Source organism: Bombina bombina, chromosome 9 (assembly GCF_027579735.1).
Source record: "Bombina bombina isolate aBomBom1 chromosome 9, aBomBom1.pri, whole genome shotgun sequence".
Lineage (NCBI taxonomy): Eukaryota > Metazoa > Chordata > Amphibia > Anura > Bombinatoridae > Bombina > Bombina bombina.
The window spans coordinates 60,922,577-60,944,451 of record NC_069507.1 but is presented as its reverse complement, the minus strand read 5'-3'; the positions used below and the strand labels follow the sequence as shown (position 1 = coordinate 60,944,451).

Genomic DNA, 21,875 nt, shown 5'->3' with positions numbered 1-21,875 from the left:
TATATGGCTTTGGCGTAGGATCCCCCCCCTTAGCCCCCAACCTCCCTGATCCCCCGAACCCCTCAAATAGCTCTCTAACCCTCCCCCTCTTCCTTATTGTTGTTTTTTTTTTTTTAATATAATTTTTAAATATTTTTCTGTAGTGTAGCTGCCCCCCTCAATAACCAACCCCCACCCCCTCCCAGATCCCTTAGATACAAATCCCCCCCCCTCCTTTCGCCCACCTTTATCTAAGAAATTGGGCCATAATGGCCGATGCAGAGAGGGCTACAGAGTGTCTCTCTCTCTGGATCGGATGGCTAACAAATGTTATTGCAGGATTCCTCAATATCGAGGCATCACTGCAATAACATGGAAGCGGCTAGTAGCGATCAGGATCGCTTCCACTGCTTGGAAACGCAAGGTACGTCCCTGGTCATTAATGACCGTTTTTTGTAGGATGTACCCTGTACGTCGTTGGTCTTTAAATGGACACTAAACCCAAAAAAAATTCTTTCATGATTCAGAAAGAGCATGCGATTTTAAGCAACTTTCTAATTTACTCCTATTATCAATTTTTCTTTGTTGTTTTGCTATCTTTATTTGAAAAAGAAGGCAGCTAAGCTAAGGAGCCAAACCATTTTTGGTTCAGTACACTGGACAGCACTTGTTTATTGGTGCTGTCCAATTCACAAGGACAACCCAGGTTGTGAATCAAAAATCGGCCGGCTCCTAAACTTACATTCTTGCTTTTCAAATAAAGATAGCAAGAGAATGAAAAAAATGATAATAGGAGTAAATTAGAAAGTTGCTTAAAATTGCATGCTCTGTCTAAATCATGAACTAAACAATTTGGGTTCAGTGTCCCTTTAACCCCTTAACGACCGAGGACGTGCAGGGTACGTCCTCAAAAAAAAGGCAGTTAACGCCTGAGAACGTACCCTGCACGTCCTCGGTGTGGAAAGCAGCTGGAAGCGATCCTGTTTGCTTCCAGCTGCTTTCCGGTTATTGCAGTGATGCCTCGATATGGAGGCATCCTGCAATAACCTTTTGAAGCCATCCGATGCAGAGAGAGCCACTCTGTGGCCCTCTCTGCACCGGAGATCGGTGGCTTCCTTCGTTGGTGGGTGGGAGCAGTACCGGGAGGCGGGTGGCGGCCATCGATGGCCCTGGAGATGTGGAGGGGGGCGGGATCGTGGGCGGGGATGCCCGGGGGCGCGCACGGGGAGGGAGCGGGTGGGAACCGCTACACTACAGAAAAAGGTGCAATCAGTTTAAAATAAGTTAAAAAAAAAAACGATCAATGAGGTGGTTGGGGTTTGTGGTGGTGGTGGGGGGGGGTTTGGGGAAGCTACACTACAGAAAAAAAAAAAACTAAGAAAAAAAAGCACTTTTTTGTGTAAGCTGGGTACTGGCAGACAGCTGCCAGTACCCAAGATGGCCCCAATAAGGTAGATAGGGAAGGTTACAGAGCTGTTTTGGGGGGGATCAGGGAGGTTGGAGGCTAAGGGGGGTCCTATACAGCAGAATAATTTATTATTTTTTTTAAAAAAAAAAACCTAAACCCCCCAAAAAGCTTTTATTTTAGTACTGGCAGACTTTCTGCCAGTACTTAAGATGGCGGGGACAATTGTGGGGTGGGGGAGGGAAGGGAGCTGTTTGGGAGGGATCAGGGGGTCTGATGTGTCAGGTGGGAGGCTGATCTCTACACTAAAGCTAAAATTAACCCTGCAAGCTCCCTACAAACTTCCTAATTAACCCCTTCACTGCTAGCCATAATACACGTGTGATGCGCAGCAGCATTTTGCGGCCTTCTAATTACCAGAAAGCAACGCCAAAGTCATATATATCTGCTATTTCTGAACAAAGGGGATCCCAGAGAAGCATTTACAACCATTTGTGCCATAATTGCACAAGCTGTTTGTAAATGATTTCAGTGAGAAACCTAAAATTGTGAAAAATTTAACGTGTTTTTTTTTATTTGATCGCATTTGGCGGTGAAATGGTGGCATGAAATATACCAAAATGGGCCTAGATCATTACTTTGGGTTGTCTACTACACTACACTAAAGCTAAAATTAACCATACAAGCTCCCTAATTAACCCCTGCACTGCTGGGCATAATACACGTGTGGTGCGCAGCGGCATTTAGCGGCCTTCTAATTACCAAAAAGCAATGCCAAAGCCATATATGTCTGCTATTTCTGAACAAAGGGGATCCCAGAGAAGCATTTACAACCATTTGTGCCATAATTGCACAAGCTGTTTGTAAATAATTTCAGTGAGAAACCGAAAGTTTGTGAAAAAGTGAACGATATTTTGTATTTGATCGCATTTGGCGGTGAAATGGTGGTGTCTTAAATTAATCCCTCTACCATAGGCATTTGTATACTACGTCACTTCCGGTGACGTTTTATCAGCTGGTGGAGGTTTGTGGCGCTCACTGCGCATGCGCTAGAGGCCCAAACTCCTTACATCAGCTGATGCGAAGATTCAAAGAATGATGTGGCACGCGCACGTTACTGGTTACAAAATCCCAATGAACGTGTTTGTTCATTGGATTTTGTAACCAGAAAGGGTCGCACAATATGTACACCGCGGTCAACTGTTACTAGTAAATACACACACCATGTACTAGTGACAATTTTCACATATTCACTGTTCATATATATATATATATATATATATATATATATATATAGTGTTATATATATATATATATATAACACTATATATATATATACTATATATATATATATATATACTATATATTCATATATCTTCATATATTATATATATAACACTATATAACAATGTCAGTACCGTTTCTGGTTACAAAATCCAATGACACGCCGCTTGTTCATTGGGATTTTGTAACCAGTAACGTGCGCGTGCCACATAATTCCTCATCAGCTGTTGTAAGGAGTTTGGGCCTCTAGCGCATGCGCAGTGAGCGCCACAAGCCTCCACCAGCTGACAAAGTGACGAGGTATACACATTCCTACGGGTAGAGGCATAACTTTAGAACAGTGGCATGAAATATACCAAAATTGGCCTAGATCAATACTTTGGGATGTCTTCTAAAAAAAAATATATACATGTCAATTGATATTCAGGGATTCCTGAAATATATTAGTGTTCCAATGTAACTAGCGCTAATTTTGAAAAAAAGTAGTTTGGAAATAGCAAAATGCTACTTGTATTTATGGCCCTATAGCTTTCAAAAAAAGCAAAGAACATGTAAATATTAGGTATTTCTAAACTCAGGACAAAATTTAGAAACTATTTAGCATGTTTTTTTTTTGGTGGTTGTAGATGTGTAAGAGATTTTGGGGGTCAAAGTTAAAAAAAGTGTGTTTTTTTCCATTTTTTTCCTCATATTTTATAATTTTTTTTATAGTAAATTATAAGATATGATGAAAATAATGGTATTTTTAGAAAGTTAATTTAATGGCGAGAAAAACGGTATATAATATGTGTGGGTACAGTAAATGAGTAAGAGGGAAATTACAGCTAAACACAAACACCGCAAAAATGTAAAAATAACCTTGGTCCCAAACGGACAGAAAATGGAAAAGTGCTGTGGTCATTAAGGGGTTAAAATGTTTGAAAACTTTAGCATTTTGGAAACGCTAGTCTGCATGTAAAGAGTAAAATAAAGGTTCGTTCATTTTATCAACGGTTTAGTGCCGTATGGCTAGCACAGTGATTGGAGAAGAGGTGGAAACATCACTACCTGAAGAAAGTTCGCTTTGTGGAGGGGCGACCGGAGGGGTTTTGTTAGTGGAAAGAAAGAGAAAATAAATCATGATTTTTAATTAAACATGTGTTAAATCGTACATTTATTTTCTCTCTTTCTTTCTACTAACATAACCCCTCTGGCCACGCTCCGCAAAGTGAACTTTTTTTCAGGCAGCAACGTTTCCACCTCTTTTCCAATGGCTGTGCTAGCCATACGGCACTGAACCGTTGAAGAATAAACGTACCTTTATTTTACTCTTTACATGCAAACTAGTGTTTCCAAAACGCTAATGTTTCCAATCACTTTGAAGCACATAATACAATCTGCAGTAGATGGGTCTGAATGCAGTTTATCAACATCATCACTACATAGGAGATGGATAAGATCGTTTTCACTTGGATCATCCACTGTGTGAGCATCAGGTTGTTCTTTGCTAATGTCACCCAGGCCCATTTTTATTCTTTGCTTCTGCTTTACTTACAGAGATACTGATTTAATTGTAAGTGACCTATCTAGATAGCATGAACGTTCGTGCTGTGACTGCCCCAAGCAATATTCTGCTCTCTGAATGTTACCAACCTTCACTTAATGCGGTTATTCTAAAATGCAAGGAAGCAAACATTTTCTGACAGAGGCCCTGAGCAGTTCTATAGACAAAGAGATACAGATAAAGATGATTGGAAACAGATCAACTTCATCCAAGCCTTTCCAATAGCAATGTAAATACTGGGATGGGATAAATCTGACATTTGTTAGTATATGTGTTTATGTATGTGTGTGTGTGTGTGTGTGTTTGTATATATGTGTGTGTGTGTGTGTATATATATATATATATATATATATATGTATATATATTAATAATAATAATAATATTATTACAAAAGTGTGTTAGCGCCAACCTGATGACTTATCACATGAATGTAGCTGTCCGTAGGGAGACCAGTCCATTATATTATTTTTTTTTATCTAGTGAGACCACTAAATAAAGAAGAATTAAAAAAATTGACAAATACACAAATAAATTATATATATAAAAAAAAAGATATTGCAGTATCGTTTTAACTTGAATTTGAAGTGAGCAGAAGAATATTTTCTGGCAAATTTCAAAGTTAAAGGGATTTGAAACACAACATTTTTTTCTGATTCAGACCGAGCATAAAAAATAAAAATAAAAATAAAAAAAAATCCAATTTAACTCTTATCAAATTTGCTTAATTCCTATGATATTTTTTGATGAAGAGATACCTAGGTAGTGCTGCCATTTAGTGCTCTTGCAAATGGATAACATTCTTGCAAAACTGCTGTCATATAGTGCTCCAGAAATGGGCCGACTCCTAAGGATATGTCTTTGCTCTTATACAAAAGCTACAAAGAGAATGAAGAAAAATTGATACAAGAAGTAAATTAGAAAGGCTTTTTTTTTTTTTTAAATTGCATGCTCTGTCTGAATTAAAGAAATATTTGGGGGCTTCATATCCCTTTTAATAAAAATTTTCTTCCCTCTGTATCATGTGACAGTCATCAGCCAATCGTAAGATTTCAGGCATATCTTGCTTATTGCACTTGGTATATATTACTATTTTTACAAGTTGAAGGTTTATGGCAAGCCTGTTTTGGAAAATGCTGATGATAGACTTGTTCAACATATATTCACATATAACATCATGCAAACACACACATATATATATATATCTTTTTCTTTTTTTCTATTCTTTTCTCTTTTCTTCTCCTTTTCTCTTCTTTCTCGTGAAAGTTTAATAGTCCTTTACCCTGTAATGTAATGCCAAAATTAAACTTTCATGAAACCCAAAATTGAGGTTTCATGTCTCTTTAACCAAAGAATTATGGTTTAAAGTGAAGGTCAATTTTACAGTAATTGACTACCGCAATGCATTAAACAATATTGCATTAATGTAGTTGCTATATATTTTTTTTTTATTTATGTTTGGTTTCAGAAATAAAGACGCTTTGAAATCATTACCGTTTCAATTGCGACTCCTCCTCTACACTACTTCCTTGTTCTCCTGTTGTGACGTAGCCAGCGGTTCCACGTAAAAAAAAAACTGCGCATGCTTATAGTTTATACGGACTATTTATCAAGCTCCGTATGGAAAACAGAAGTTATGAAGCAGCGGTCTAAAGACTGCTGCTATATAACTTGTCCGCTTGCTCTGAGGCGGACAGAAATCAACCCGATCGAATTCAAATCGGGTTGTTTGACAACGCCTGCTAACGGCCAATTGGCCACAAATCTGCAAGGGGCGGCATTGCACCAGCAGTTCACAAGAACTGCTGGTGCAATAATAAATGCAGACAGCGTATGCTGTCGGCATTTATTGATGGGCAGCAATGTGCAGCGGACATGATACGCTACTTTGTATCATGTCCGCTCACACATTGTTAAATATGCCACTTGGAGTGATGTTGCTTCTACAATATATAAAATGTTTTAATGATGATAAAAGAAAAAAATCGTTAATGGATGGGGCATATACTATACATAAATGCCTAGTAGTTGTTTTGTATCAAAGTTTTTTTTTTAAGAGGATGCAGACTACGCTATTGCAGCTTTAACACATGCGCGTAACAATCGCGTGACGTTGCCAGAAAGGGGCTGAACACCCCGGGGGGGAAACAGCCATTGGTGTATCAAATAGGACTAGCCTGTCAATCACTTTGAGAAAATGGCGGGCGGAGGAAAGAAGTGTACCGAAGGCTGATTAGAAGGTAAAAAAGCAGCGTTGATTAGAAAAATTGGTGAATGAAAGTTGCGCTCATTTTTATTAAGGTATCCAACAGCGTGAGCGAGTCAGCGAAACTTGAGCTTCACTTTAAGCATTTTATACCTGTGGTAACCACATGAACCCTTCAATGGTATGGTATTGAAATAACCATAGATCTCAAAACTGCTTTACAAGGAATATGATCTATGGCCAGGATCCAGAAAAGTCTCTGTTAAATTAAATACAAAATAAATGCCAGTCAGAGTGATGTATTCAAAACAAAGGAAAATGTGTAAAAGTAAATAATGAAAGAATATTGAAAGGTTTTTATTTTTTGCTATATATAATTTAATATTATATGTTACAGTCTCAAAAGGTTTAATAATGTTGTTTAAAAATATGAACCCAGCTCTCCTCTTTAGGACAGCATAGTGAGACGCCAAATTTGGAAATGATTGCCTGTGACTATACAAATGAAACGGCTTCCTTTTTATTCAGAGTGGATAACTTGTCACAAAGTCTTATGGAACTCCTGGTTACACATAGGGTGTCAGACTGGGTAAACGTACAGTAAGATATTTAGGTATTCTCATTACTTAATACTAGCATTTTTTTCTGGCAGAGTGGAGAGCAGCAGTATTTGGCTGAAGTAATATAACCTAACCTTAACTCATGTTGAATGAAGTTTGTATGAACAGTACACAATGTAATGCTCTCTTCTGGTAACCTTTCCCTATAATGACCCTGAGAACTAGAACATACTATTTCAGCACAGTATGAAACAGAAAGGTAACAGTATGTAACGTATGACTTGTCTACTGTGAAATTTTTGTGCTTCAATTTAAAGGGACAGTCTACACCAGAATTTTTATTGTTTTAAAAAGATAATTATTTTTTTTTACCCATTCCCCAGTTTTGCATAACCAACACTGTTATATTAATACACTTTTTACCTGTGTGATTACCTTGTATCTAAGCCTCTGCAGACTGCCCCCTTATTTCAGTTCTTTTTAAAGACTTGACTTCTAGCCAATCAGTGCTGATTCATCAATAACTCCCGGGAGTGAGTATAATGTTGTTATCTATATGACACAAATGAGCTAGCAGTGTCTAACTGTGAAAAACTGTCAAGATGCACTTGGATAAGAGGCAGTTCGACGGCTTAGAAATTAGCATAATAGCCTACCTAGCTTTAGCTTTCCACAAAGAATACCAAGAGAGCAAAGCAAATGTGATGATAAAAGTAAATTAGAACATTGTTAAAAAATGCACGCCCTATCTGAATCATGAAAGTTTAGTTTGGAATAGACTGTCCCTTTAAATTAACATTCTTCCATGATTCAGATAGAGCATGCAATTTTTGAGAGACTTTCCAATCTGCTTCCATTATAAAATTGTACAGTCTTTATATGCACACTTTCTGAGGCACCAGCTACTACTGAGCATGTGCAAAATTTCACAGAAAATTATGATTGAGTCTGTGACTGGCTGATGTCTGTCACATGATACAGGGAGTGGGCAGAAAACATACTGCTCATTTAAAATTCAGAGTAAATACTATTGCACGTAGGAAAACTCCATTCATTTTCAGAGTTAAATTACAGGAAAGGGAGGCAAAATATATAAGGAAAGTAAATTGCAAATTTATTTTACTACAGATAATGAATGATTTTATATCAAAGCGTTTACTGTCCCTTTTATATGTCACTGTATATGGAGATGTTTGTAAACTGCTTTGAGATTAGAAATTCAACAAATCTCTGATGTAACCAAGAACAGTGAAGTCAGCCTGCAGGGTGGCTTTGATCAACATTTTTTTTCCTCCTAACCCTGTAAAGCAAATTGTGCAGGAGACCTCGGTGTGGTCTGGAATGAAGCTCCTGCCCTATGGAAAGTATACACGTGTATACCTTTTTGTAGCTGCTCAATAACAAAGCATTTTTATTTCCTACTGTAGCGAGAGAACAAATATAAAGTGAATTTAAACATTTCAACTAACTCTATCAGTAATTGCAATAAAAACAACCAGACCTGCTTTAAAGGGAATTCTCTCTTTTTTTGTTAGAACATTTTAGTTTGTCTTTAAACCCCAATAAAGGGTTAAACATGTAGTAAAAGTTGTGTTCCTTTTCCAGTCCAGATAATGGAGCTGGTGGGTAGATGAGAAGCATACATGCGGCACTGAGCACCTCAGGCCGCTTACAGCAGAACGCTATTTTATTAATGAGGTGATGTTAGCCAATAATGTGCTAGCTATCTGGCATAATGCCGATTGGCCTGCACAGCTATTGGCTAAGAGGTGGAAACGTCACCTCATTGAAAAAATAGCGTTCTGTTGTGGGCTGCTGAGGAGCTCAGCGCGGCATAAGCTGAAGGGGAATATAGGAACTTTCAGCATTACGTTTTTAAATACTTCATGTCCCCTTTATTTGTACTGGTAAATCCTAATGTTTCAAAAACAACAAGATATATCTGTAAAAATAAATATTATGTAATGGTTTTTTATAATAATTTTTTTCTGTTTCAGTGAAAATCTTCTTTTCGGTATGGGAAATCCCCTCCTGGATATCTGCGCTGTAGTGGACAAAGACTTCCTTGATAAGTATGTTTTTTTTAATTTATTTATTAAAGGGGCTGTAAACGTAAAAAAATGTTACACCATCAAAAAAGAATCCTTAGTATGCTAGAATACGGCAACATTCTATGTTCTTTTCCAAAATGCTACACTTTTAGTTGCTGATAAAAAGTATTCACTGTTGAAGAATATTTTACAGTAATAGTATCGGGTATCGATTCTGTGCAACTAATATTTTATAATGTCTGCAGTAAGCAAATTACATTTTGACTATAGCCTGATTTAAATCAGACTCTTCTCCGTAAACACATCAATAGGCTGAAATAACATTAAAGTAATGGTAAATCCTAGAGTTTGTGAAACGGTAGGATTTACCAGTGGAGCAAATAAAAAGGACTTTCAGTCATGAAGTATAAAATACTTAATGTTGAAAGTTCCTTTATGTGTCTGAAGCTTTCGATGCACTGAGCGCCTCAGGCAGACCATTAGCCAATAGCCGTGCGGGCTAGCTGGCATTATGACGGATAGCTTTCGCGTTATTGGCCAAAATCACCTCCGTTAAAATATGCCGTGGGCTGCCTGAGGCACTCAGTGCGGTGAACGCTTCAAACACATAAAGGAACTCTCAGCATGAAGTATTTTATACCTCATGGCTGAAAGTCCCCTTTTATTTGTTCCACTGGTAAATACTAGCGTTTCACGCTAGGATTTACCATCACTCTATGGATCCCACAACCTGAGCCAGTTTCTCTCCACCAGACATTGGGAATTTTTGCTTGTGGGTTTTAAATTGCAGCCTGTGATGAAATATTCGTGGTTGGTTTAGGGAGAAATATTTTCATATCCTTTTTATTATGCATACGATTTCCTGCATCCATATTTTGTTTTTCTTCTTCACGCAAATGTCCTGAATTGTTTTGTCATTTCAAGAGCAGAATGCTGCAGGCATCTTGTTTCAGCTCTTCGTTTTCCACATAGTTATACGGAACATATCAGAGATTTTTTACATTCTAGTTAGCTTGAAATTCTTGTGTACAAAAATTAGAGCTGGGACCAACGTAACAAAGGCTACCATCAGTAACACACTACGCCGTCAGGGACTCAGATCCTGCAGTGCCAGACGTGTCCCCCTGCTTAAACCAGTTCATGTCCGGGCCCGTCTGAAGTATGCTAGAGAGCATTTGGATGATCCAGAAGCGGATTGGGAGAATGCCACATGGTCAGATGAAACCAAAGTAGAACTGTTTGGTAGAAACACAACTCGTCGTGTTTGGAGGAGAGAGAATGCTGAGTTGCAACCAAAGAACACCATACCTACTGTAAAGCATGGGGGTGGCAACATCATGCTTTGGGCTGTTTCTCTGCAAAGGGAACAGGACGACTGATCCGTGTACATGAAAGAATGAATGGGGCCATGTATTGTGAGATTTTGAGTGCAAACCTCCTTCCATCAGCAAGGGCATTGAAGATGAAACATGGCTGGGTCTTTCAGCATGACAATGATCCTAAACACACCGCCCGGGCAACAAAGGAGTGGCTTCGTAAGAAACATTTCAAGGTCCTGGAGTGGCCTAGCCAGTCTCCAGATCTCAATCCCATAGAAAACCTTTGGAGGGAGTTGAAAGTCTGTGTTGCCCAGCGACAGCCCCAAAACATCACTGCTCTAGAGGAGATCTGCATGCAGGAATGGGCCAACATACCAGCAACAGTGTGTGACAACCTTGTGAAGACTTACAGAAAACGTTTGACCTCTGTCATTGCCAACAAAGGATATATAACAAAGTATTGAGATGAACTTTTGATATTGACCAAATACTTATTTTCCACCATAATTTGCAAATAAATTCTTTCCAAATCAGACAATGTGATTGTCTGGATTTGTTTCCACATTTTGTCTCTCATAGTTGAGGTATACCTATGATGAAAATTACAGGCCTCTCTCATCTTCTTAAGTGGGAGAACTTGCACAATTGGTGGCTGACTAAATACATTTTTGCCCCACTGTATATGTGCAACCACCAATCAGCAGCTAGTTCCCAGTAGTGCATTGTTGTTCCTGAGCCTACCAAGGTATTTGTTTCAACAAAGGACACCAAGAGAACAAAGCATATTAGATAACAGAAATAAATTGGAAAGTTGTTTAAAATGGTATGCCTGATCTACATTTTTGGGTTTCATGTCCCTTTAAAACAAAATTGCAAGATAGATTTATTTGCTTTTGCTGTAAAATACTTCTGAATACTGTTTCACTTCCTCCAGAAAGATTTATCTGAGCCCTCAACATTCTCAGAAATGATTAGTTAGATCAGAGCACACGCTATCAATATAAATAAATATAAATATATCACACACACACACTATCTATCTATCTATCTATCTATCTATCTATCTATCTATCTATCTATCTATAATGTGTGTATATATAATGTATGTTTGTGTGTATGACCCAAAAGTATTTAAAAAGTATCCTTTGATAGTGCACTATATCACATTTTTTGTGATTTACAAGTTATTATAGCTTGTAGCTCATTTTATATCATTTTATATCTAACCCTATTAGATCACCACGAAAAGAGGCAAGGAACATCAATTCCACCAATATTAGTGTTACATGGTTTTAAAACAATAACAATGCAGCACCCTTTTAACGCCTTATTTAATACAGATACCTTTTTTGAAGACTGCAAGCTGTCAATACCAATGCAATCTTTGTCTCATGTACTGAAATGGACGATAGTCATTTTTTATATAATAGTATATTAAAGGGACATAAAACCATATTTCTTCTGTTATGTGTGATCAGTCCACGGGTCATCATTACTTCTGGGATATAACTCCTCCCCAACAGGAAATGCAAGAGGATTCACCCAGCAGAGCTGCATATAGCTCCTCCCCTCTACGTCACTCCCAGTCATTCTCTTGCACCCAACGACTAGATAGGATGTGTGAGAGGACTATGGTGATTATACTTAGTTTTTATAACTTCAATCAAAAGTTTGTTATTTTACAATAGCACCGGAGCGTGTTATTGCCTCTCTGGCAGAGTTTGAAGAAGAATCTACCAGAGTTTTTACTATGATTTTAACCGGAGTAGTTAAGATCATATTGCTGTTTCTCGGCCATCTGAGGGAGGTAAAAGCTTCAGATCAGGGGACAGCGGGCAGATGAATCTGCATTGAGGTATGTAGCAGTTTTTATTTTCTGAATGGAATTGATGAGAAAATCCTGCCATACCGTTATAATGACATGTATGTATACTCTACACTTCAGTATTCTGGGGATGGTATTTCACCGGAATTACTCTGTTAAAAGTACATTAAACCTTTTAATAGGTATTTATCATGTTAAACGTTTTTGCTGGAATGTAGAATCGTTTGCATTTTCTGAGGTACTGAGTGAATAAATATTTGGGCATTATTTTTCCACTTGGCAGTTGCTTGTTTTAATTGTGACAGTTTCGTTTCTCTCTCACTGCTGTGTGTGAGGGGGAGGGGCCGTTTTTGGCGCTCTTTGCTACGCATCAAAAATTTCCAGTCAGTTACTCTTGTATTTCCTGCATGATCCGGTTCATCTCTAACAGAACTCAGGGGTCTTCAAACTTCTTTGGAGGGAGGTAGATTCTCTCAGCAGAGCTGTGAGACTTATATATTGACTGTGATTAAAAACGTTGCTCTGTAATTTTTATGTTTCAAATTTAATTATTGTTACTTTACTAATGGGAACAAACTTTTGCTAAAAGTTGTGTTGTTTTTAAGGATTGATGCTATAACTGTTTTTCAGTTCATTATTTCAACTGTCATTTAATCGTTTAGTGCTTCTTTGAGGCACAGTACGTTTTTGTTAAATAAGATTGTAACCAAGTTGCAAGTTTATTGCTAGTGTGTTAAACATGTCTGATTCAGAGGAAGATACCTGTGTCATTTGTTCCAATGCCAAGGTGGAGCCCAATAGAAATTTATGTACTAACTGTATTGATGCTACTTTAAATAAAAGCCAATCTGTACAAATTGAACAAATTTCACCAAACAGCGAGGGGAGAGTTATGCCGACTAACTCGCCTCACGTGTCAGTACCTGCATCTCCCGCCCGGGAGGTGCGTGATATTATGGCGCCTAGTACATCTGGGCGGCCATTACAGATAACATTACAAGATATGGCTACTGTTATGACTGAAGTTTTGGCTAAATTACCAGAACTAAGAGGCAAGCGTGATCACTCTGGGGTGAGAACAGAGTGCGCTGATAATACTAGGGCCATGTCTGATACTGCGTCACAGCTTGCAGAGCATGAGGACGGAGAGCTTCATTCTGTGGGTGACGGTTCTGATCCAAACAGATTGGATTCAGATATTTCAAATTTTAAATTTAAATTGGAAAACCTCCGTGTATTACTAGGGGAGGTCTTAGCGGCTCTTAATGATTGTAACACTGTTGCAATACCAGAGAAATTGTGTAGGTTGGATAAATACTTTGCGGTACCGGCGAGTACTGACGTTTTTCCTATACCTAAGAGACTAACTGAAATTGTTACTAAGGAGTGGGATAGACCCGGTGTGCCGTTCTCACCCCCTCCAATATTTAGAAAGATGTTTCCAATAGACGCCACCACACGGGACTTATGGCAAACGGTCCCTAAGGTGGAGGGAGCAGTTTCTACTTTAGCTAAGCGTACCACTATCCCGGTGGAGGATAGCTGTGCTTTTTCAGATCCAATGGATAAAAAATTAGAGGGTTACCTTAAGAAAATGTTTGTTCAACAAGGTTTTATATTGCAACCCCTTGCATGCATCGCGCCGATTACGGCTGCGGCAGCATTTTGGATTGAGTCTCTGGAAGAGAACCTTAGTTCAGCTACGCTGGACGACATTACGGACAGGCTTAGAGTCCTTAAACTAGCTAATTCATTCATTTCGGAGGCCGTAGTACATTTAACCAAACTTACGGCTAAGAACTCAGGATTCGCCATTCAGGCACGTAGGGCGCTGTGGCTAAAATCCTGGTCAGCTGATGTAACTTCTAAGTCCAAATTACTTAATATACCTTTCAAGGGGCAAACTTTATTTGGGCCCGGTTTGAAAGAAATTATCGCTGACATTACAGGAGGTAAGGGCCACGCCCTACCTCAAGACAAAGCCAAAGCTAAGGCTAGACAGTCTAATTTTCGTCCCTTTCGGAATTTCAAAGCAGGAGCAGCATCAACTTCCACTGCACCAAAACAGGAAGGAGCTGTTGCTCGTTACAGACAAGGCTGGAAACCTAACCAGTCCTGGAACAAGGGCAAGCAGGCCAGGAAACCTGCTGCTGCCCCAAAGACAGCATGAACCGAGGGCCCCCGATCCGGGACCGGATCTAGTGGGGGGCAGACTCTCTCTCTTCGCCCAGGCTTGGGCAAGAGATGTTCAGGATCCCTGGGCGCTAGAGATCATATCTCAGGGATACCTTCTAGACTTCAAATTCTCTCCCCCAAGAGGGAGATTTCATCTGTCAAGGTTGTCAACAAACCAGATAAAGAAAGAAGCGTTTCTACGCTGTGTACAAGATCTGTTATTAATGGGAGTGATCCATCCGGTTCCGCGGTCGGAACAAGGACAAGGGTTTTACTCAAACCTGTTTGTGGTTCCCAAAAAAGAGGGAACTTTCAGGCCAATCTTGGATTTAAAGATCCTAAACAAATTCCTAAGAGTTCCATCGTTCAAAATGGAAACTATTCGGACAATCTTACCCATGATCCAAAAGGGTCAGTACATGACCACAGTGGATTTAAAGGATGCTTACCTTCACATACCGATTCACAAAGATCATTACCGGTATCTAAGGTTTGCCTTCTTAGACAGGCATTACCAGTTTGTAGCTCTTCCATTCGGACTGGCTACGGCTCCAAGAATCTTCACAAAGGTTCTGGGTGCCCTTCTGTCGGTACTAAGACCGCGAGGAATTTCGGTAGCTCCGTACCTAGACGACATTCTGATACAAGCTTCAAGCTTTCAAACTGCCAAGTCTCATACAGAGTTAGTTCTGGCATTTCTAAGGTCGCATGGATGGAAAGTGAACGAAAAGAAGAGTTCTCTTTTTCCTCTCACAAGAGTTCCATTCTTGGGGACTCTTATAGATTCTGTAGAAATGAAGATTTATCTGACAGAAAACAGATTAACAAAGCTTCTAAATGCATGCCGTGTCCTTCATTCCATTCAACTCCCGTCAGTAGCTCAATGCATGGAGGTGATCGGCTTAATGGTAGCAGCAATGGACATAGTTCCCTTTGCACGTCTACATCTCAGACCGCTGCAATTGTGCATGCTGAGTCAGTGGAATGGGGATTACTCAGACTTGTCCCCTACTCTGAATCTGGATCAAGAGACCAGAAACTCTCTTCTATGGTGGCTTTCTCGGCCACATCTGTCCAGGGGGATGCCATTCAGCAGGCCGGACTGGACAATTGTAACAACAGACGCCAGCCTACTAGGTTGGGGCGCTGTCTGGAATTCTCTGAAGGCTCAGGGACAATGGAATCAGGAGGAAAGTCTCCTGCCAATAAACATCCTGGAATTGAGAGCAGTTCTCCATGCCCTTCTGGCTTGGCCCCAGTTAAAAACTCGGGGGTTCATCAGGTTTCAGTCGGACAACATCACGACTGTAGCTTACATCAACCATCAAGGAGGGACAAGAAGCTCCCTAGCAATGATGGAAGTATCAAAGATAATTCGCTGGGCAGAGTCTCACTCTTGCCACCTGTCAGCAATCCACATCCCGGGAGTGGAGAACTGGGAGGCGGATTTCTTGAGTCGCCAGACTTTTCATCCGGGGGAGTGGGAACTTCATCCGGAGGTCTTTGCCCAAATACTTCGACGTTGGGGCAAACCAGAGATAGATCTCATGGCGTCTCGCCAGAACGCCAAACTTCCTCGCTACGGGTCCAGATCCAGGGATCCGGGAGCGGTTCTGATAGATGCTTTGACAGCACCTTGGAACTTCGGGATGGCTTATGTGTTTCCACCCTTCCCGCTGCTTCCTCGATTGATTGCCAAAATCAAACAGGAGAGAGCATCAGTGATTCTAATAGCGCCTGCATGGCCGCGCAGGACTTGGTATGCAGATCTAGTGGACATGTCATCCTGTCCGCCTTGGTCTCTACCTCTAAGACAGGACCTTCTGATACAGGGTCCATTCAAACATCAAAATCTAACTTCTCTGAAGCTGACTGCTTGGAAATTGAACGCTTGATTTTATCAAAACGTGGTTTTTCTGAGTCGGTTATTGATACCCTGATACAGGCTAGGAAGCCTGTTACCAGAAGGATTTACCATAAGATATGGCGTAAATACCTATACTGGTGCGAATCCAAAGGTTACTCCTGGAGTAAGGTTAGGATTCCTAGGATATTGTCCTTTCTACAAGAAGGTTTAGAAAAGGGTTTATCGGCTAGCTCATTAAAGGGACAGATCTCAGCTCTGTCCATCTTGTTACACAGGCGTCTGTCAGAAAATCCAGACGTCCAGGCCTTTTGTCAGGCTTTAGCTAGGATCAAGCCTGTGTTTAAAACTGTTGCTCCACCATGGAGTTTAAACTTAGTTCTTAACGTTTTACAGGGGGTTCCGTTTGAACCCCTTCATTCCATTGATATAAAATTGTTATCTTGGAAAGTTCTGTTTTTAATGGCTATTTCCTCGGCTCGAAGAGTCTCTGAGTTATCAGCCTTACATTGTGATTCTCCTTATCTGATTTTTCACTCAGACAAGGTAGTTCTGCGTACTAAACCTGGGTTCTTACCTAAGGTAGTCACTAACGGGAATATCAATCAAGAGATTGTTGTTCCATCCTTGTGTCCAAATCCTTCTTCAAAGAAGGAACGTCTTCTACACAATCTGGATGTAGTTCGTGCCCTCAAGTTCTACTTGCAGGCAACTAAGGATTTTCGACAAACGTCTTCCCTGTTTGTCGTGTACTCTGGTCAGAGGAGAGGTCATAAGGCTTCGGCTACCTCTCTCTCCTTCTGGCTTCGTAGCATAATTCGTTTAGCCTATGAGACTGCTGGACAGCAGCCTCCTGAAAGAATTACAGCTCATTCTACTAGAGCTGTGGCTTCCACTTGGGCCTTTAAGAATGAGGCCTCTGTTGAACAGATTTGCAAGGCCGCAACTTGGTCTTCGCTTCATACTTTTTCCAAATTTTACAAATTTGACACTTTTGCTTCTTCGGAGGCTATTTTTGGGAGAAAGGTTCTTCAGGCAGTGGTTCCTTCTGTATAATGAGCCTGTCTATCCCTCCCGTCATCCGTGTACTTTTGCTTTGGTATTGGTATCCCAGAAGTAATGATGACCCGTGGACTGATCACACATAACAGAAGAAAACATAATTTATGCTTACCTGATAAATTCCTTTCTTCTGTTGTGTGATCAGTCCACGGCCCGCCCTGTTTTAAGGCAGGTAAATATCTTTTAAATTATACTCCAGTCACCACTTCACCCTTGGTTTCTCCTTTCTCGTTGATTCTTGGTCGAATGACTGGGAGTGACGTAGAGGGGAGGAGCTATATGCAGCTCTGCTGGGTGAATCCTCTTGCATTTCCTGTTGGGGAGGAGTTATATCCCAGAAGTAATGATGACCCGTGGACTGATCACACAACAGAAGAAAGGAATTTATCAGGTAAGCATAAATTATGTTTTTTTTTTTCTTTCAGGATTTAGGTACAACATACAATTTTAAACAACTTAACAGTTTACTTCTATTATCCAATTTGCTTCCTTCTCTTGGTATCATTTGTTGAAGGAGCAACAGTGCACTACTGGTTTCTAACTGAACACATGGGTGAGCCAATGACAATCTGTATAGATATGCAGCCACCAATCAGCAGCTAAAACCTAGGTTCTTTGCTGCTCCTGAGCTTTCCTAGATAAACTTTTCAGCAAAGGATAAGAAGAGAAGGAAGCAAATTAAATAATAGAAAAATTGTTTGTTTAAAATTGTATGCTCTATCTAAATCATGAAATATTTTTTTTGGGTTTCATGTCCCTTTTTAAATTATATACAATTGTTTCTGCTAGGAAATATGCATGAAGTTTGTAGAAGTCCTACGGTGTTGAGCAGTTAAATTCTACCAATACAGGCAAAATAAAGTAAATACATTTTAAAGATACATATTTAAACGGTTTATGTTGAGAATTACATTTTGATTTCCTTCCATAAGGCAGGGAGAGTCGACGACTTCATTCCTTACTGTTGGGAAATGCAACACCTGGACACCAGGAGGAGGCAAAGGCTTAAATACCTCCCCCACTGCCCTCATCCCCCAGTCATTCTTTGCCTTTTGTCACAGGAGGATGGCAGAGGAGTGCTGGAGTTTCGGAGTAGTCTCTTATGATGGTAGTACTGTTTGCATTGGGACTGGAGTTTTAAGTAGTCCTGTCAGCCTCTCAGTGAGAGCCTGGGCAAAAGAGTCCGGAGATATTAACAGCTCCATAAGCAATGAGCGTTGACGATTTTCTCTGCCTGCTTTCTACATTCAAGTCCATGTCAGGAGCGAGGCTACTAACCTGTCACACTTGAAGAGCTGTGTTCCAGTTCCACGGCGTAGATTCTGGTAAGGTAGTCTCATTTTTTTTATTACTAATGATAACCTAGAAGACAGGGTCACAGTGTGGCGCCTTTTTATCTTTACAGAATCAAGGGTTAATATTCCTGGAAAGGGGGATTATTTAACAGGGGTTTATACATATTATTGTGTCATCGCTGTGTTTTGTGTGAGATGAGGCTCTGGCAATGTGTGTAACTTTCAGGTTACTTGTGGGAATTTTGCGCGGCCATTTTTGGCACGCTCCCTAGTGCAGGGGCGGTCCTGCAAGGCATTCCACGGGACTGGGTGTGTCTATCCTTCTCTGTTGATCTGTGGCGCAGGAGACGTAGCGGTTTCTGTAGTCCGGGTCCTAGGAGGTGGTGAGTGCCCCGGCCATTGATGGTATAAAGGTGCCTTTTTGTAAATTAAATTAGTCTTCCCATAAGCGTTACTCCTTCGGGAGAGATTTGTTGGCTGTCGGACTTTCGGACCAACTGGAATCGGCAGTTTCGAAAGTGATCCATGCCTTTCCACGTTCTGCTGAGTGCAAGCGTAGGGTTTATCATAGCGGCCCGGCCCAGGGTTTGTCCTCTCCGATGGAAGATCCAGAGGCTCTATACGATGACGAGACCCACTCCGACTCTTCGGAGGAGGCCCCTTCTGGGTCGGATTCCGTGTCATCTAAACCTCCGGTGGCGGAGCCTGGTTATAGGTTTAGGATGGAGAATTTGCGGTTTCTGCTATGGCAGGTGCTTGCTACTCTGGAGGTTCCGGAACCTAAGATACCGGAGGAACCTGCAATTCCTAAGCTTGACAGGGTATAAGAGGACAGGGTAGTACCTCAGTCTTTCCCGGTTCCCATTAAGATGGCTAATATTATTAAGAACGAATGCTGGAAAACATGTTGCGAAAGACGTTTCAGCACACAGGGTTTGTTTTTCAGCCAGCAGCAGCCGTTGCGGTGGTCGCTGGAACTACGACCTATTGGTGTGAATCCCTGTGTGACATGGTCGAGGGGAAACATCCATTGATGAGATACAGGAGAAGATTAAGGCGCTGAAGATCGCCTATTCTTTCATCTGTGATGCCAATATCCAAATTACTCACCTGAATGCTAAGGTGTCAGGCACGCAGGGCTCTGTGGCTAAAATCTTGGTCTGCGGACATGACCTCTAAATCGAGGCTGTTGTCCCTGCCGTTTCAAGGAATAATCCTGTTCGGTCCAGGATTGGATTCGATCATTTCCCGGTCTCCGGATCACGTAGGGGGCAGATTATCTCAATTCTTAGACACATGGTTGTAGGATGTTCAGGACCCCTGGGTTCTAGAAGTTCTCTCCCAGGGTTACAGGATAGGGTTCAGATCCCATCTGCCCGAGGGCAGATTCCTCCTGTGAAACCTGTCTTCAAGACCAGAGAAGAGAGAGGCCTTTCTAGAGTGTGGGAGAGATCTCGCCTCTCTCGGGGTTATCGTACCAGTACCCCTAGCAGAAAGGGGTCTAGGGTACTATTTCAACCTTTTTGTGGTTCCAAAGAAAGGCACGTTCCGCCTGATTCTGGACCTAAAGTGTTTAAACAAGTTTCTGAGTGTTCCATCGTTAAAAATGGAAACTATCAGATCTATTCTGCCCCTAGTTCAAGAGGGGACCGTTCATGACAACTGTAGACTTGAAGGACTCTTGCCTTCATGTGTCAATTCACAGGGACCACTTCAGTTTCTTAAGATTTGCATTTCTGGACCAACATTTCCAGTTTGTGGCTTTTCCTTTTGGTCTGGCGACGGCCCCGAGGGCCTTCACGAAGGTTCTGGGGGCGCTGCTTGCAGTGGCCAGATCCAGGGGCACTGCGGTGGCCTTGGACAACATCCTAGTTCAAGCACCATCTCTCAGCCTCACAGAGGATCATTTGAGGGCTCCTCCAATTTCACGGTTGGAAGATCAACTCAGGAAAGAGTTTGCTGGTTCCCAGCAACAGGGTGGAGTTCCTGGGCACGATAATAGACTCTATGTCCATGATGATATTTCTCACAGACCAGCGGCGCAGGAAGCTTGCGTCCACCTATCTTGCCCTTCAGTCCTCCTCAAGCCCGTCGGTGGCTCAATGTATGGCGGGTGATAGATCTCATGGTGTCAAGCATAGATGTCATCCCATTCACCAGGTTAAATCTCAGACTTCTTCTTCAATTGTGCATGTTGAGACAGTGGAACGGCAATCATTCAGCTCTATCACAGCTGATATATATGGATGCTCGGACTCGGAACTCCCCTCTCTTGGTGGATCCGTCCAGAACAACTGTCCATGGGGACATCCTTCTTGAGACTGTCCTGGTAGATTGTGACCACGTACGCTAGTTTGACAGGATGGGGAGCTGTTTGGGGTGCCAGGATGGCACAAGGAAAGTGTTCCAGGGAGGAGTCTATTCTTCTGATCAACATCCTAGAACTATGAACAACTTGCAATGCTCTGAAGGCTTGGCCTTCTCTGGAGTTGGTCAGTTTAATCAGATTCCAGACCGACAACATTACCTCGGTGGCTTACATCAACCATCGCGCTTCCTTCTGATGAGGGAGGTGTCTAGGATTCTGGAGTGGGCGGAGTTCCACGACTGCTCGCTCTCTGCGATTCACATTCCAGGTGTGGACAACTGGGAAGCGGACTTTCTCAGCAGACAATCCTTCCATCCGGGAGAATGGTCTCGTCACCCCAAGGTGTTTGCAGACATTTGTTACAGTTGGGGAACGCCGGAGATGGATCTCATGGCGTCCAGACTCAATTGCAAGGTAACTCAATACAGGTCGAGGTCCAGGGATCCCCAGGCAGAGCTGATAGATGCCTTAGGGGTTCCTTGGGGATTCAGCCTAGCTTCCATTTTTCCACCATTACCACTTCTACCTCGCGTAGTGGCACGCATCAAACGGGAGTGGGCCCCGGCCATTCTGATTGCTCCTTCGTGGTCGCTGAGGACGTGGTTTGCGGATCTGGTGGGGATGTCATCCTCTCCGCCGTGGAGCTTACCCTGTCGCAGGGATCTGCTGTCACAGGGCCCCTTTCAACATCGAAATCTAGATTCTCTGAGGCTGACTGCGTGGATTGAACGCCTGGTGTTGGCCAAGAGAGGCTTTTCTGACAGTGTGATTGATACTCTAATTCAGGCAAGGAAGCCAGTCACTCGTCGCATCTACCATAAGGTGTGGAGGACTTACTTGTCCTGGTGTGAGAAGCATGGATATCCTTGGCATAAGGTGAAGGTATCCTGGATTTTGTCCTTTCTCCAAGATGGTTTGGAGTTGGGTCTTGCTGCTAGTTCC

General features: G+C 41.5%; 1 protein-coding gene across 3 annotated transcripts in view; it reads left to right on the top strand.

Annotated features, from left to right (window-relative positions):
- ADK (adenosine kinase) overlaps window positions 1-21,875 on the top strand; it is a 604,808-nt gene that overhangs the window by 109,807 nt on the left and 473,126 nt on the right. For all 3 annotated transcript variants that reach the window (XM_053692148.1, XM_053692150.1, XM_053692149.1), the window contains exon 2: window positions 8,972-9,046. In XM_053692148.1, coding sequence (XP_053548123.1) covers window positions 8,972-9,046 — 75 coding nt within the window. The remainder of the gene's footprint in view (window positions 1-8,971; window positions 9,047-21,875) is intronic.